General features: G+C 48.5%; 1 protein-coding gene across 1 annotated transcript in view; it reads left to right on the top strand.

Annotated features, from left to right (window-relative positions):
- The first annotated feature begins 11,598 nt into the window (after positions 1-11,598).
- The window catches only part of Taf1b (TATA box binding protein (TBP)-associated factor, RNA polymerase I, B, 63kDa), a 63,568-nt gene continuing 60,937 nt past the window's right edge, over positions 11,599-14,229 (top strand). Inside the window, exons 1-2 of the mRNA XM_013013563.1 lie at positions 11,599-11,672; positions 13,280-13,378. Coding sequence (XP_012869017.1) covers positions 11,655-11,672; positions 13,280-13,378 — 117 coding nt within the window. The 5' untranslated portion in view covers positions 11,599-11,654. The remainder of the gene's footprint in view (positions 11,673-13,279; positions 13,379-14,229) is intronic.

Raw genomic sequence — 14,229 nt, 5'->3', positions numbered from 1 at the left:
TTCCTCTCCTCTCCCATCCCCACTCCCTTCCTCTCCCTTCTTCCTTGCCTTCCTTCTCCTCTCTTCTCTCTCTTCTTTGGGACAAAGCCCTATTCTATAGCCCAAGTTGGCCTCAAATTCACAATCCTCCTACCTCTGCCTCCAGACTGCCGGGATTTCAGGAATGTGCTACCGTACCCCGCTCTTTATGATCTCCTCTCCACTGTTTTCTATCTTTTGGTTTTCTTGTTCTGCCCTCCGGCCATTTCTCTAGATTTATTTTTTATGTTAGTTTTTTTATTGTGACCTTCATATTTTTCGCTTTGCAGAGCTTTCCCTTGTATTTAGGATTTACTTGGAAGTTTGGTTTTCTAGGTTTTGTTTCCTGGTGACAAAATCATCTCTACCTTTTTGGGGGAAGTTGTTTGTGTGGAGTTGTCTCTGCTGTGTGTCTGTTTGCAGTACTGGGGTTTTCTCTCAGGGCTCACGCTTGCTAGGTGGGTGCTCTATTGTGAGCCATGCCTCCGGCTTGGATTTTTTTGTTTCTTTTGTTTACGGTCTCTCAAGTTAGAAGCTTTCTGCCAGGGTCGCAGGTGCCTGGCCATCAGTTCTTGCTGAAACTGAGTTTCAGGCTGACCTGTGGCTACCAAGATTCCCAAATGTCAGTCTGAGAAAGGTTCCAGAGCTGTGGGGGAACAGCTCAGACCGTTCTAGAACGGGGAGAGTCGCATTGGCGTTGTACTCCATTCTCCATTTCCAGGTTGGGTTTTTGCTCTCCCTCGTGGACTTGCTTCTTATTTTACTGTGGTTTTAGTGTGCCTGGAAGACAAAGGAAGCGAGTAACGCTCCTATTCCATCTCGCCTGTTCTGTGGAGCCCAAAAGCATCTCAAGGAGGGCTGGCCTCCGCCTGAGGCGCCCCAGCATCCCCAAATCACTGCTCCAGACTGGGCCTCAATTCCCTCATCTACAAAACAGAATTGGCCAATCACTGGTGCCTCACGCCTGTAATCCTAGTTACGCAGGAAGCTGAGATCTGAGGATCACAGTTTGAAGACAGTCTGGGCAGGAAAAGTCCGTGAGACTCAAATCTCCAATTAATCACAGAAAAAAGCCAGAGGTGGAGCTGTGTGGCTCAAGTGGTAGAGCACTAGCCTTGAGCAATAAAAGGAGGCCAGGGACAGCACCCAGGCCCAGGACAGGCAAAAAAGAAAAAAAAAAGAATAGGATTGGATGAATGTTAAAACTCTTTTGATTTGGAAATGGTACAACTCAAAAGCAGAACCTAGGCTAGGAATGTGGCGCAGTGGTAGAGTGCTTGCCTAGCATGCATGAAGCCCTGGGTTTGATTCCTCAGTACCACATATACAGAAAAGCCAGAAATGGTGCTGTGGCTCAAGTGATAAGACCACTAGCCTTGAACAAAAGAAGCTCAGGGACAATGCCCAGGCCCTGAGTTCATGCCCCAGGACTGGCAATAAAAAGCAAACAAACAAAAAAGCAGAACCTAGACGTCATGATTTTATTTATTTGTTATTTTTGGTGCTCCCAACAGTGTGGTAATGGCATGGGAAGGGCTGTATACAGCCTGCACAGTGCCCAGACCTGGACTCAAAAGGATGCCTTGTTTGGTTTAGCCCTCTGCTGTCTCCACCTTGGATTCTTAGTTCTTCCCAGGCATAGGAACGCATGTCTGTAATCCCAGTACTTAGGAGGTGAAAGGAGAATTGTGAGTTCCAAACCAGCCTAGTCTGCATAGCTGCATAGTCTGGCCCTGTTTCAAAAGAGAAAAGAGGAGAAAGGAAAAGAAGGAAGGGAGGGCCAGAGGGAGGGAGGGAGGGGCTGTTTTTGAATCGGAGGCTCTGTGTAATCGTTCGGGGGGAAAGTGTCCCAAATGAGTGGGCAGGCCTCACCATGGGCTGCTTGCTCAGTTTCCAGAATCAGCCCTCAGTGTCTTTAATGTCTGTGGCCAGAGCCTCGCTATCTGTTAACTCTTCTTCCTAGAAAGGACAAGGGAGACAGACCATGTTTGTCTCCAAACCTATAAATGTACAAACCAGCCCCGGACAGGTCGTGCAACTCGCCTGCGATCTTATCGCTCAAGAGCTGAGGGAGCCCAGCATGACTGAAGCCGCACTCCGGGTGAACGAATCAAGGAGGTTCTTTTGCTTGCTTCATGGGGCCTGTAGCTTTCCTCTCAGCCAGTGTCCTCAGACAAAGTGGTTCTGCATCCAACAGACTTTATTCCTTCACTAATCTTCCTTCAGCATATACCCGGGGGCAGAAAGAGCAGGCTTTCTCCCAACCCCTAGTGCTGGGCCCAGGTGCTATCCCTTAGCTTTTTTGCTCAAGGCTGGTGCTCTGCCATTTGAACCTCAACTCCACTTCCAGCTTTTTGGTTAGTTCATTGCAGATAAGAGTCTCATAGATGTTCCTGCTTTGGCTGGCTTCAAACTATGATCCGCAGATCTCAGCCTCCTGAGTAGATAGGATGACAGGTGTGAGCCACTGGTGCCGGCAGAACAGGCTCTTTGGAACAGATAGAACTGATGTTTTGCTGTTCCTGTGACTTCATTTGACCTTCTGAGCCTTGGTTTCCTTCATTGTTTAATATACAGACAGTGATTCTATCTCAACTTCATTAGATAACTTGACTAATGGGCCTGGGACGGTGTCTGACACCAAGTAGTTACCAGCAAAATATCCCTTCCCTTTCTTTTTTCTCAAAGGCGGCATAAACCACAGAGGCTTTGCGCTGCAGTGAACACCGGAGCAGCTGACGGCAGGCCGGGGCACACAGGGGGCCTTCCTAGGGATGAGACTGGAGACCCTTTCTCTCCAGTTGAGGGGAGCCAGGGAGGAAGGGGCTGGGGTATGAGAAGGGTCAGGATTAGCCCTGTGCTTTGTGATCAGTGTTTAATAGGATCCCCCAAAGCCTTGAACATAATTATATGTCTCCACGTTCCTTTCAACTGACCATCTTGCAGTCATTCATTTATGTCAGCGACAGAAAGGGAAGTCTCCCACAAGGAGCCAGGACTTGCTCCTTATCTCCAAAAACCCCAAACAAACCCTTAGTTTAGTTATGAAAATTAAGCCACAGAGAGGAATTTATCCTGAGATATGTCTCCCCCCTCAAGGTATTTTGTGGAAGAGATAGTGGAAATATGTAGTCAATTAAATCTAATGACAATGTATAGCACTGTGTGTGTGTGTGTGTGTGTGTGTGTGTGTGTGCACGTGTGCCCACAGGCATGCATGTGACAGTACTGGGGCTTGAACTTAGGGCCTAGGTGCTATCATCCCTGAGCGTTTTCGCTCATGGCTAGTGTTCTACCAGCTGAGCCACAGCTCTGCTTCTGGCTTTTTCTGGTGGTTAATTGGAAATAAGCGTCTCACAGACTTCCCTGCCCTCACTGGCTTTGGACCATGATTCTCAGATCTCAGCCTTCTGAGTGGCCAGGGTTACAGGCGTGAGCCACTGCACTTGGCTAACGTAGCTTTTTTTTCTTTTTTTAATTACATCTTTCACCTTTTCCCCCACTGTGAGGGGGGAGGGACGCGTCATCCCAACACTGCAGAGAAGAAACTGAGGCCCCGAGGGTGACCGCCCAGGTCACACAGTTAGCAGGGGAGAGGTCAGGATTCAGATCTCTGCTCATGATTCAGTCTGTGCTCCGTGACCATCCCAAGGCAGTGCGTGGCTCTCCCCACGCTCTGCGGAGCCGACGCTGTTAGCTGAGCTGCCTGGGCTCCAGCCCAGGGAGCTGGCAGAGGCAGGAGGTGGAGAGGACCCAAGGGGTCCTCAAGGGGCTCTCAAGGGGCCACCACAGGCAGATGGGGACCCAGCCTGGCTGTGGACACATTCCTTACATTCTTATAACCTGGTCACATGAGAGAACCCAACCCTTCAGGGCCCAGATCTGTCCCTCTCACCCACTCACAGACATGCCTGGCCTTGTCCCTTTCTTCACCTATAGCTCCAACAGGTCATCTTCTGTCAGTTCACCCATCCATCCACCCACCCATCCACCCACCCACCTGTCCATCCATCCACCCATCCATCCACCCATCTACCCATCCATCTATCCACTTAACCCATCTATCCATCCACCCATCCACTTACCCACCCATCCAGCCAGCCACCCATCCTTCCACCCTTCCCTCCACTCATTTCTCTCATGCCTCGGTTCTCAGCTCTTCTTCCTAGGGAGTTGTGGGCTCTCCAATCAAATTTCCCTCCCTCTCACTTGACTAAAATGCTTCTGGCCAATGATCTTGCAAAGTCTCATGTTGAGACTGGCAACTGGTAAAATTGCCAGTTCTGGAAACTTCCTTTGCATGGCTTCTGGTTCCCATGGTCAACTATTCTCATTCTTCTCTTGCTAGACCAGTCTACTCTGCCATTTGGTTGAGATAAAGTCTTGCAAACTTTTTTGTCCAGGCTCACCTCAATCCAGGCCTCTGAGTAGCAGGATTACAGATGTGAGCTACTGTGCCTGGTATCCAGAGAGGATCCTGAGTCTTTCTTTTTCTCACAGCCACACCTAGTGTATCGTTGGCTCCATCTTCAAAATAGAGCCCATCCTCTCTGCCCCACATAGTGCCCAGCCCAAACACCAAGCAATGTCAACTCCAGGCTGTGATAATGACCTTCTGCTCCCACGTCACCTGTGTCCTCTGGTACAGTATTCACACAGCAAAAATTAGCATACATCACTCCTCCACTTAAATTCTTCTGTCTTCTCAACACAATAGAATCAAACTGAAATGTCTGATCACAGCACCAAAAAGTAATGCCCAGAGTTAACAACTTGTAGAGGACTATAAACCCATGAACATGTTTCTATAGGAACCAAAATTTAAAAATATATTCCTATCTAACGCTTTTTTTTTTTTTTTTGGCGGTCATGGGGCTTGAACCTCTGGGCCTGGGCGCTGTCCCTCAGCTCTTCAGCTCAAGGAGAGTGCTCTACCACTTGAGCCACAGAGACACTTCCAGTTTTCTGGTGGTTTATTGGAGATGAGTCTCACGGACTTTCCTGCCCAGGCTGGCTCAGATCTCAGCCTCCTGAGTAGCTAGGATTACAGGTGTGAGCCACTGGCGCCCAGCTCCATCTAACTTCTGAGTAAGCCAAACTATATCTATTTATCCATATAATAAAACTGCTTATGAAATGAAGAACAGCGCAGCGCCTGTACGGAGTCAGTTGAATAGTATCTGAGTCATCTATTGGCTTTCAGAACTTACTGGGATAAACTTCCGAGGGCTGTGGCCCTGCGAATTTAAGGATGACCCTCGAGAGCCTTCCTATGACAGGGGAATGCGTCAGACTCCTCCAGGGACGTCCCCGTTGAATCAGGAGCCACGAGGTCGTTTGTGGTCTCAACACAGAGAATTTCAGTTTATGGTAATGAATCAAACCTCCGAATCAGATGCTGATGAACGATTATATTACATTTTTTTGAATCTATCTTGGTTAACTCACCAAGAGTTTGTGGACTGCTATATTCAGTTAGGGGTGCCCTAGTCCTGCCTGAAGGGATCTTAAACCTGGGCCAGAATTGTGCTTTCACCAGGCTACCTGGTTTGTTGGCTTTATTGTTTTGTAGTACTGGTGGTTAAGCCCAGGGCCTCAAGACAACTAGGTAAGCACTCTACCATGAACTATGCCTCCAGTTCTTTTGTTTTTAAGACCAAGTCTTTTTTCCTGGGGCTGGCCTCTAACACTCCACAATCCTCCCACCTCTGCTCCAGTAGCTGGGATTACAGGCATGAGACATCATACTTGTCTAGGCACTAGCTAGTTTTTGACTAGCTCAGCCTCTGTGAAGTGAGTTAATCCACTTGACATGGTACCTTACTGAAAAAAAAAATGCTAGATTCACATCACCTCTTGAAATAGGATTGTTGCTTTGGAACTGACCTCTGGCAGAATTACTTTTGCTTCTCCCTCCCTTTGGCCCTCTTCAAAGTCACTATCCCTCCTTGACCCTTTTGCACTGATAACATCCCCTTGCTTTTGCCCGGTATTCTAAATTCTGAAGAGAAGCCCTACTATCCATGCTCATGCTTGCTGAGAGGTCAGGGGTCAGGGCAAGCATCTCTTGGGCCAAAGGAAGATGGTAGTATAATCACATTGCCTAGAAGGAAGTCAAGGAGCTGGAGAAGCCAGTCAGTCTTGAGAAACCATGCTCACTCCCTGCTGCTGTGGGTGTGAATCTGCAACAGCTGCCATTGCCACCCGACACATAAGTCCTCCAGCGGAAATATGCTGTCTGGCGGATCTGTGCTTGGATAGGTATGATCTCAAAATAGCCCACATTAGTGGGCTAGAGAGAGTCTACCCAGCAGCTAGGAAGAAGGGCACACACTTTAATTTCGTCATTTTTTTTTTTTAATGAATCTGAAAAGACCAAGGGACTTTGCAGGCTGGGCTGGCTTCAAGGGATGATTGCAAGGCCCTTGTTAGTCCTCCGTTCCAATCCGTCAATTAGGACAAAACACACAAACTGATGTGAGCTTTCACTTCCAGAAAGCTAATGTGTTTGTCTAAAAAAAAACCCCAAAAAACAACAGGAGCCAGCCCCAGGAGGTCAGATGTCTAGGGACTATGGAATGTTCATGTGATGAAGACACACACCCCAGATAACACAGACCCACTCAGCACGTAGCCTTCCTGCCTTGCTCCTTCTTTCCCTCCCTATAAAAGCCCTTGTCCCTGAGCCCCCAAAATGGAGCCGAGGACAAGAGCCCCATCTTCAGAGCTTGTCCTTGGCAACCTGACTCCTTCCTGCCAGTGAGAGAGAAAAGGAGCCTGCTAGACCATCAGGACGAAGGCCCCTCCATGAAGGCTCTCATCCCTGACCATAGCCTTGAGCTGTCCTAGGTGCGGATTCCTAGACGGCACATCACCATGGCTGTTAAGAGTCACACAGGCAGGCCCCGGGTCAGGTCACATGTGTCCCATTGACCCTGGAAGACTTGCATGTGAACAGCAAATCAACGGGACCCCAGAGGTGTGCACAGGATTGGGCATCCAATCAGAGGGGGCTTAAGGACACATGGAAAGCTCTGATTGGGTTTGGGGACTGATGTGGCCCGCAGGCTGACCAGTGATCTTGAGTCATGTAGCTCCCTCCTAGAGACGCCTTGTTAACCCCTATACAAGGTCTCCCAGGCGGTGCCCTCCCCTGGAACACCCCCCTCCCCCATTCCCCCCAACAGAAGCTCTACTTATCTTTTCCTCCAATAAACCCTTTGCCAGGTTACTTCTCCCTCTGTGTCTGTGGACTCGTTGAGAGTCATAGAGGAAAAAGGACCCAATTGAGATGTCACAGTTTTTCAGTATCATTATTGTAGCCTAAATATTGGCCTTTCTGAGGTGAGCAACATGAGCATTATTCTAGTAACATTCTTACCTCATTAATAAAAATTAATGTCATTAGTACCCCACATTCAAAGGTGTGTATGCATTTTAAGAAACTCGTCCTTTTCAGCTGGACACCGGTGGTTCATGGACTGGGCACTGTTCCTGAGCTTTTTTGCTCAAGGCTAGTCCTCTGCCACTTGAGCCACAGCTCCACTTCAGCTTTTTGTGGTGAACTAGAGATGAGTCTCATGGACTGTCTTGCCCAGGCTGGCTTTGAACTGTAATCCTCAGGTATCAGCCTCCTGAATAGCTAGGATTACAGGTGTGAACCACCAGCAGCTGGCTGGTGCTTTTTTCCCCAAGCAAAGGGCTCAGGCTGTCTAGGTACACTGGCTAGCAGCCCTGCAGGCCCAGAAGACATTCAGGTCTTTCTCAACCCTCTGGTCCCACAATTGCCTCTCACCCATTACCCCGAAGGTCTCACTGGCTGCCTTTGGTTTCTCAAACGTTCTCCCTCAGGGCCTTTTCATCTCCTCGGGATCTATTCCCTTTCCTTCCCTTCCTTACATGGCCTTTCTTTCCCTTCCCTCCCCGCCCTTTCTCTCCTTCCTTTTATTCTGCCTCTTGCCTTGCTTCCCTCCACTCTTTTTCTTTTCCCTTTCCTAAAGAGAGATACTCCCTCGGGAAGAGCAGAGCTTGCACACACTGGCCGGCTTCCTCTTTCTTCTACCTTTGCTCCCTCTGAGCCCCCAATCTCCTGGGTGATAACACTCAAGTCAACTCGCAGTCTCAGGAAACAACCTCACAGACACACCCACAGTGTTCGACTGTTCATCTTGACAATCAAATTGAAGCATCACAGGGCTCTTGTACAGGTCCCTGGTGACCCCATGTCCGTATCCAGTGGTCAGTCTAGGAGATGGGAAGGTGATGCCACCTTCCTGCCACTGCGGCTCTTAGAGTGGACACATCTGGCTTCTAGGAATCAGGTGCTAGGTTTTCCTTCCACCATGGCCGTACCTCCTGGGGCTCTGCTGGTCTGTCTCAGCCCTTTTACTGTGTGGTTGATCCCAGTCTTAGTGATCTGTCCAGGTTTTCAACTTCCAAATGTGTACTTCCGGTGGTGCCATTTCTTCTGGATATCCATGCCATCTAATCCACTTGAACACATCCTAAGGTGAATTCTGCTTTTTTTTTTTTTTTTTTGGTTCCGGTCATGGGGCCTGAACTCTGGGCCTGGGCGGCGCTGTCCCTCAGCTCTTCAGCTCAAGGATAGCGCTCTACCACTTGAGCCACAGCGCCACCTCAGGCTTTTTTCTTTTTGCTTATATGGTGCTGAGGAATCGATCCCAGGGCCTCAGGCATGCAAGGCAAGTGCTCTACCACTGAGCCACCTTCCCAGCCCTGAATTCTGCTTTTTAACTCCAGACTCTGCAACATACCCACCCATAACTCTTGCTGCCCTGGCTAACGCTAACTGCCCTCTTAACACTGGTCAGACCCAGAAGTCTGCAGTCATTCCTAATTCTGTTCTTCCACTTCCCACATGCAATCAATCTGGAAAGACTTCATGCTTGGACCATAGATATATCTAGAAGTTCACCCTTTCTCTTCAGCATCACTGCTGTCACCCAGTGGCATCCCACACCTAGATTTTTGTTTTTGAGATTATGTATCCCAGGCTGGCCTAGAACTCACAACCCTCCCTCCTGCCTAAAGCCGTAGTTAGACTCACATGCTGCACTTCCTCTCCTGGATGATTTCAAAACACTGCTCCTTTACAATCTGTTCTCCACATACCCACACATGCTCTTGTGCACTATGAGTCAGATCTTCTGCCTCCCATCTCACTGGGAATAAAAAAATGCGGAGAAAAATGGAAATGACCCACACCATGGTGAGAGAATCTTTTAAGATGAAGCACAAGAGAAGATGTCAGCTCTCATTATTTTTTTGTTTTGTGGTCCTGGGGATTGAATCCAGCCCTTGCACATGCTAAGTGAGCTTTCTACCACTGAGCCACACCTCAGCCCCTTACACTAGCACACAAGGCCTTTCTTCCTGATCTGGTCCTGGCAGCCTGTATGACCCCAAGTACTTCATCACACTCTGTACACTGGAGTGCTTCTCCCCAAGTCATGCTACGACTGAGCCCTGCACTGCTCCCAAATCTCCTTTCAAATGTCACTGGTGGGCTGGGAAGGCGGCTCAGTGGTAGAGTGCTTGCCTTGCATGCAGCACAACATAAGCAGAAAAAGCCAGAAGTGGCGCTGTGACTCAAGCGGTAGGGCGCTAGCCTTGAGCTGAAGAGCTGAGGGACAGCGCCCAGGCCCAGAGTTCAGGCCCCACGACTGACCAAAAAAAAATGTCACTGGTGTCGGAAGTCTTCCAGAACCCGTCTAAAATAGCAACTCCCACACCTCAACTTGCTGGGCTCTTTGTGTCTTGCATTATTTTTGTTCATAACCGGTTTTTTCTCACACAACATAGTTTATAGTTACTGATATATTTGTTATATGTCTCCTCTACCTAGAGTGTTGGCTTTACGAGTTAGAGGTTTTTGTCGTTGTTCATTGCTCTAGTCCCTGTAAGAGCTAACACAGAGCCAGGAACACACCTAACACTCCTTGTTTCATGTGGGAAGAAGTCACTGTGTAGCCAGACACCCATGGCTCATGCTTGTAATCCTAGCTTACTCAGGAGACTAAGACCTAAGGTTCTTAGTTCAAAGCCAGCCTAGGCAGAAAAAGTGCGTAAGACTAGTATCTCCAATTAAGCAGCAAAAAGCTGGAATTGGAGCTATGGCTCAAGTGGTAGAGATGGTGCCCAGTTCTTTAGTTCAAGTCTTAATACCAGTCTTATTACACACACACACACACACACACACACACACACACACACGCAGTGAAATCTTTCATGGCATAAATTGTACTAATATTTTCAGTGAAAGTCACTTAAGTCATTTAAATGCTTGGCTCATCATTTGAATATTTCTGCATCACCACAAGAGTCCTACATGTGTACAATTTACACAAAACCACATATTAATGGAATAGGGACACCCCTTCACTTTTTTCCCTAATGTGTTCTAGAAGAGGAATCAAAATAGAGGTTTTTATTCCATCACTGTTTTAGATTTGTCCTATCATTATTCTGTCCTATCATTATTCTGCATCAAGGACCAACTTCTTTAGCTTCACTATGATTATGCAACCAGCTACTTCAACATAAAATGTCTTAAAACACAACTACTTAGGGGAAATTACATGTAATCTCCCCTCTCTGGGGAGAGAGGCAGGAAGACTGTGAGTTCCAGGTCAGCAAGGGCTACCCTGTGAGGCTGCCTCAAACACACACACACAAAACAAGATGAGCCGGGTGCAGGTGGCTCACACCTGTGATCCTCGTTACGTAAAGAGGCTGAGGTCTGAGAATTGCAGTTCAATACTAGCCTGGGCCCAAAAGCCCCTGAGACTTTTATCTACAATTAACTTCCAGAAAGCCAGAAGTGAAGCAGTGGTTCACACCCAAGTGGCAGAGTGCCCGCCTGGAGCACACAAAGCTCGGGGAGACCATTAACTTTTTCCACATGTGCCGTTGGCATCTTTCTCTGACCTTTCCTATCGTCTCGAGGGCTTGCAGTGAGACCACCTTTACCTGTCCGAATACTGTTATTTTTGCTCTTCGTCTCCATCGTTCAGGTGTACCGAATCCTTCACCTTTCAAAGAGCCAGCATCAGCCTGCGGAGCCGTCTGCTGGACGTTTGCTTCCTCTCCTCCCTGTCTGTCTGCTCTGGCTTGGGGCTGGTGCGAGGGCCCGGGCCTGCTCCTCGCCCCCCCCCCCCCCCCCCGCCCCCAGCTGGGCTTCCCCCGGGAGCCCTCCTCCACGTCGGGTAACCTCTCGAACGTTCCTGCCCAGGCTGGCTTCGAACCGCACTCCTCAGCGCTCACCCGAGCAGCTGGGGTTCAGGCGCCCCTGAAAACATAAAAACCCCAAACAGGACGGTGGGTGTCGCGCGACACCCGCAAGCCCCGCGTGCTCCCCCCAGAGACCCCGCGCGCGCGCAGCGCGCTCACCGCGCCGCCGCACCGCACGCGGGTCTCGGAGAATCCCGCGAGGTCGAATCCCGCCGGCGCCGCCCCCTTGACCGTCATTGGCTGGCTTTCAGATACGCAAGGGCGTCCGTGCGGCGGAACCTAAAGTCAGGGGCGAAGGTTCCAACCGGAAGTTTCCACCCGCTGCTCCCGGAAGTGTCCTCGCTGCCGGGGTAACGGGACTCCGCGGCTGTGGGGGCGGCGCCGTGATGGACCGAGAGGACGCGGTGAGGAGGCGGGGGAGGGGGAGAAAGCGGCGGGGCCTGGTCCCCGACCGCGGGGCGAGGGGAGGGAGGTCGAGGCACAGCGGGAGGAAGAGGCCAGCCGGCTCGAGGGCATCTCTGCGAAAGGAGGGCGAGACGCGGGGTGGGCCTGGCGGGCCGCGTGTTCGCGGGGGACTTGGGAGGGAGGTGGCTCTGGGAGGGGAGGCCCTGGCGGGGAGGCCCCATCAGGGAGGCTCTGGGCAGGGACACTAGCCAGACGGCTGGAGTGAACGTGGCTAGGGGCGTGTTTAAGGAGAAGGGTGAAGTTCTGGGTTGGTGGGGTGGCCACCCACACAGCTCGGTGTGTATCCAGAGCTACCTGCAGTTCCCTTCCATGCTAAGGTTGTGGGGGGGGCTGGAACCCCAGTGCCTGCGAACGACACCTGTCTTGGCCATGTCTGCTGTACAGGGATGTTCAGTTCGGGTTTGGGGACCAGCTCCTTCCTCCAAATGTGTTTTTGTCAGTCAATACTGGATCACTGAACAATAGACCCAAGTTGTCAGAGTCGTCACGAATTTTTGAGTTGCTACATAAAGTGCTTCACTTTAGTGCTGTTACACGAATATTCAATAGTTAGAGCAATCATAATAAACATCAATAAGTTTGGAATCAAAGTATTTGTGCAGGGCTGGGAAGGTGGCTCAGTGGTAGGGCGCTTGCCTTGCATGCTTAAGGCCCTGGGTTCGATTCCTCAGCACCACATAAGCAAAAAGAAAAAAGCCGGAAGTGGCACTGTGTCTCAAGTGGTAGAGCGCCAGCCTGGAGCTGAAGAGCTGAGGGACAGTGTCCAGGCCCACGACTGAATCCCCCCCCCCAAAAAAAAGATATATTTAAAAAAAAGTATTTGTGCACAGACACAGCATGATGGTAGAAGGCCTTATAATAGGTAATAAATGTTAGTTCAGCTCGGCGCTGGTTGTTCAGACTTGTAATCCTAGGTTCTCAGGAAGTTGAGATCTGAGGATTGAGGTTTGAAGCCAGCCCAGGCAAGAAAAAAGTTGATGAGACTTTTTATCTCCAATTAACCATCAAAAACCCAGAAGTGAAGGTTTGACTCAAGTATTAGAGCAGCAGCCTTGAGCAAAAAAGAGAAAGGACAACACCCAGACTTTGTTCATCCCTAGTACAAGTACAAAAAAATGTTAATTGGATAATGAGGGATTGATATCTAGATGCTAAATGGATAAAAATTTGCAACAATCCATACATGTATGCTCTGAGTAGTCACCATGACTTTTGCTCCCTATTGAGTCTCATCACCGAGTCTAGTACACATGTAGTTAATATCCTTTGTACTGCTCAGTGAATGAATCAGAATTTGAAACAACTCCAAAAAAAGTCTTAAGTTCCTTTGCACTCTTTTTAGTGTCCTAGAGGAAGTTCCAAATGGTATTTCTAATTTTGTCATCTTTCAGGTTCTATTTGGAAGTTCAATTTGTTCAGTTTTCTATGATTTTTTTTCATGTATTAGGATACAATTGCTAGGAACCCTTTAAGAAGTAAGAGCCAAAGGGTTTAGATATATGTGTTGAAGGTGGTTTGATAATAACACCTCTGTATTCTCTCATAGAAAGAGTTTAAAGAACGCTGTTCCCAGTGTGCTGCTGTCTCCTGGGGTCTCACTGATGAAGGCAAATATTACTGCACTACTTGCCACAATGTTACAGAGGTGAGTCACAGATACCATTTATGAATTCGCTTTTGTTTTTGAAATTGCAGTTTTAACATGACATATACCTAGTTTGTCCCATATTGATGTGTTTTAATCACTTGCACCATTTCCAAATTCCGAGAATATAAGTCACTTTCAAGTGCTCACTCTTGATTTAAGGCATTTGTAAACAGATCAAGAATGATATTTGGGGAGTATGTGTGAGCCACATTTATAAATTTTTGATACTGTATGATGTAAGGAGAAATAATTAGCATTGTAGTTAGAAAGTGATACATTCATTTTTATTGGTATTTAAGAGTTTTAAATGTGTTGCACTAGCTTAGTGATTCAGAAGATGAAATGTGAAAAAAATGTTAGGAGTATTGGAAATGTCCTTCATTATTATTTTGTCTTTGTGTAGTACTTATAAGTGTTTTTGTTAGTTTGGTGGTACTAGAAGTTAAACTCTGGGGCCTTGCACATGCTAGGCAGGTGCTCTACCACTTGAGCCATGCTTCCAGGTCTTTTTGCTTTAGTTGTTTTTCCGGTAGAGTCTTATGTTTATGTTTTGGCCAGTCTGGAGCATAGTCTTTTATTTATACTTCCCATGTAGCTGGAATAACAGGTACATGCTGTCATGCCCATATTTTTTTGTGTGTGGTTGTGTGCTGGGTCTGGGTGCTGTCCCTTAGTTTTTTCACTTAAAGCTGGTGCTCTACCTCTTGAGCCACATACACACTCCTGGCTTCTGGGTGGTGAATTGAAGATAAAAATCTCACAGACTCGCTGGGAAGGTGGCTCAGTGGTAGAGCGCTTGCCTTGCATGCATGAGGCCCTGGGTTCGATTCCTCAGCACCACATAAGCA

The sequence above is a fragment of the Dipodomys ordii genome, unplaced genomic scaffold (assembly GCF_000151885.1).
Source record: "Dipodomys ordii isolate 6190 unplaced genomic scaffold, Dord_2.0 Scaffold20, whole genome shotgun sequence".
Taxonomy (NCBI): Eukaryota; Metazoa; Chordata; class Mammalia; order Rodentia; family Heteromyidae; genus Dipodomys; species Dipodomys ordii.
Note: the sequence above shows the minus strand (reverse complement) of the source record. Positions and strands in the feature narration are given on the sequence as shown.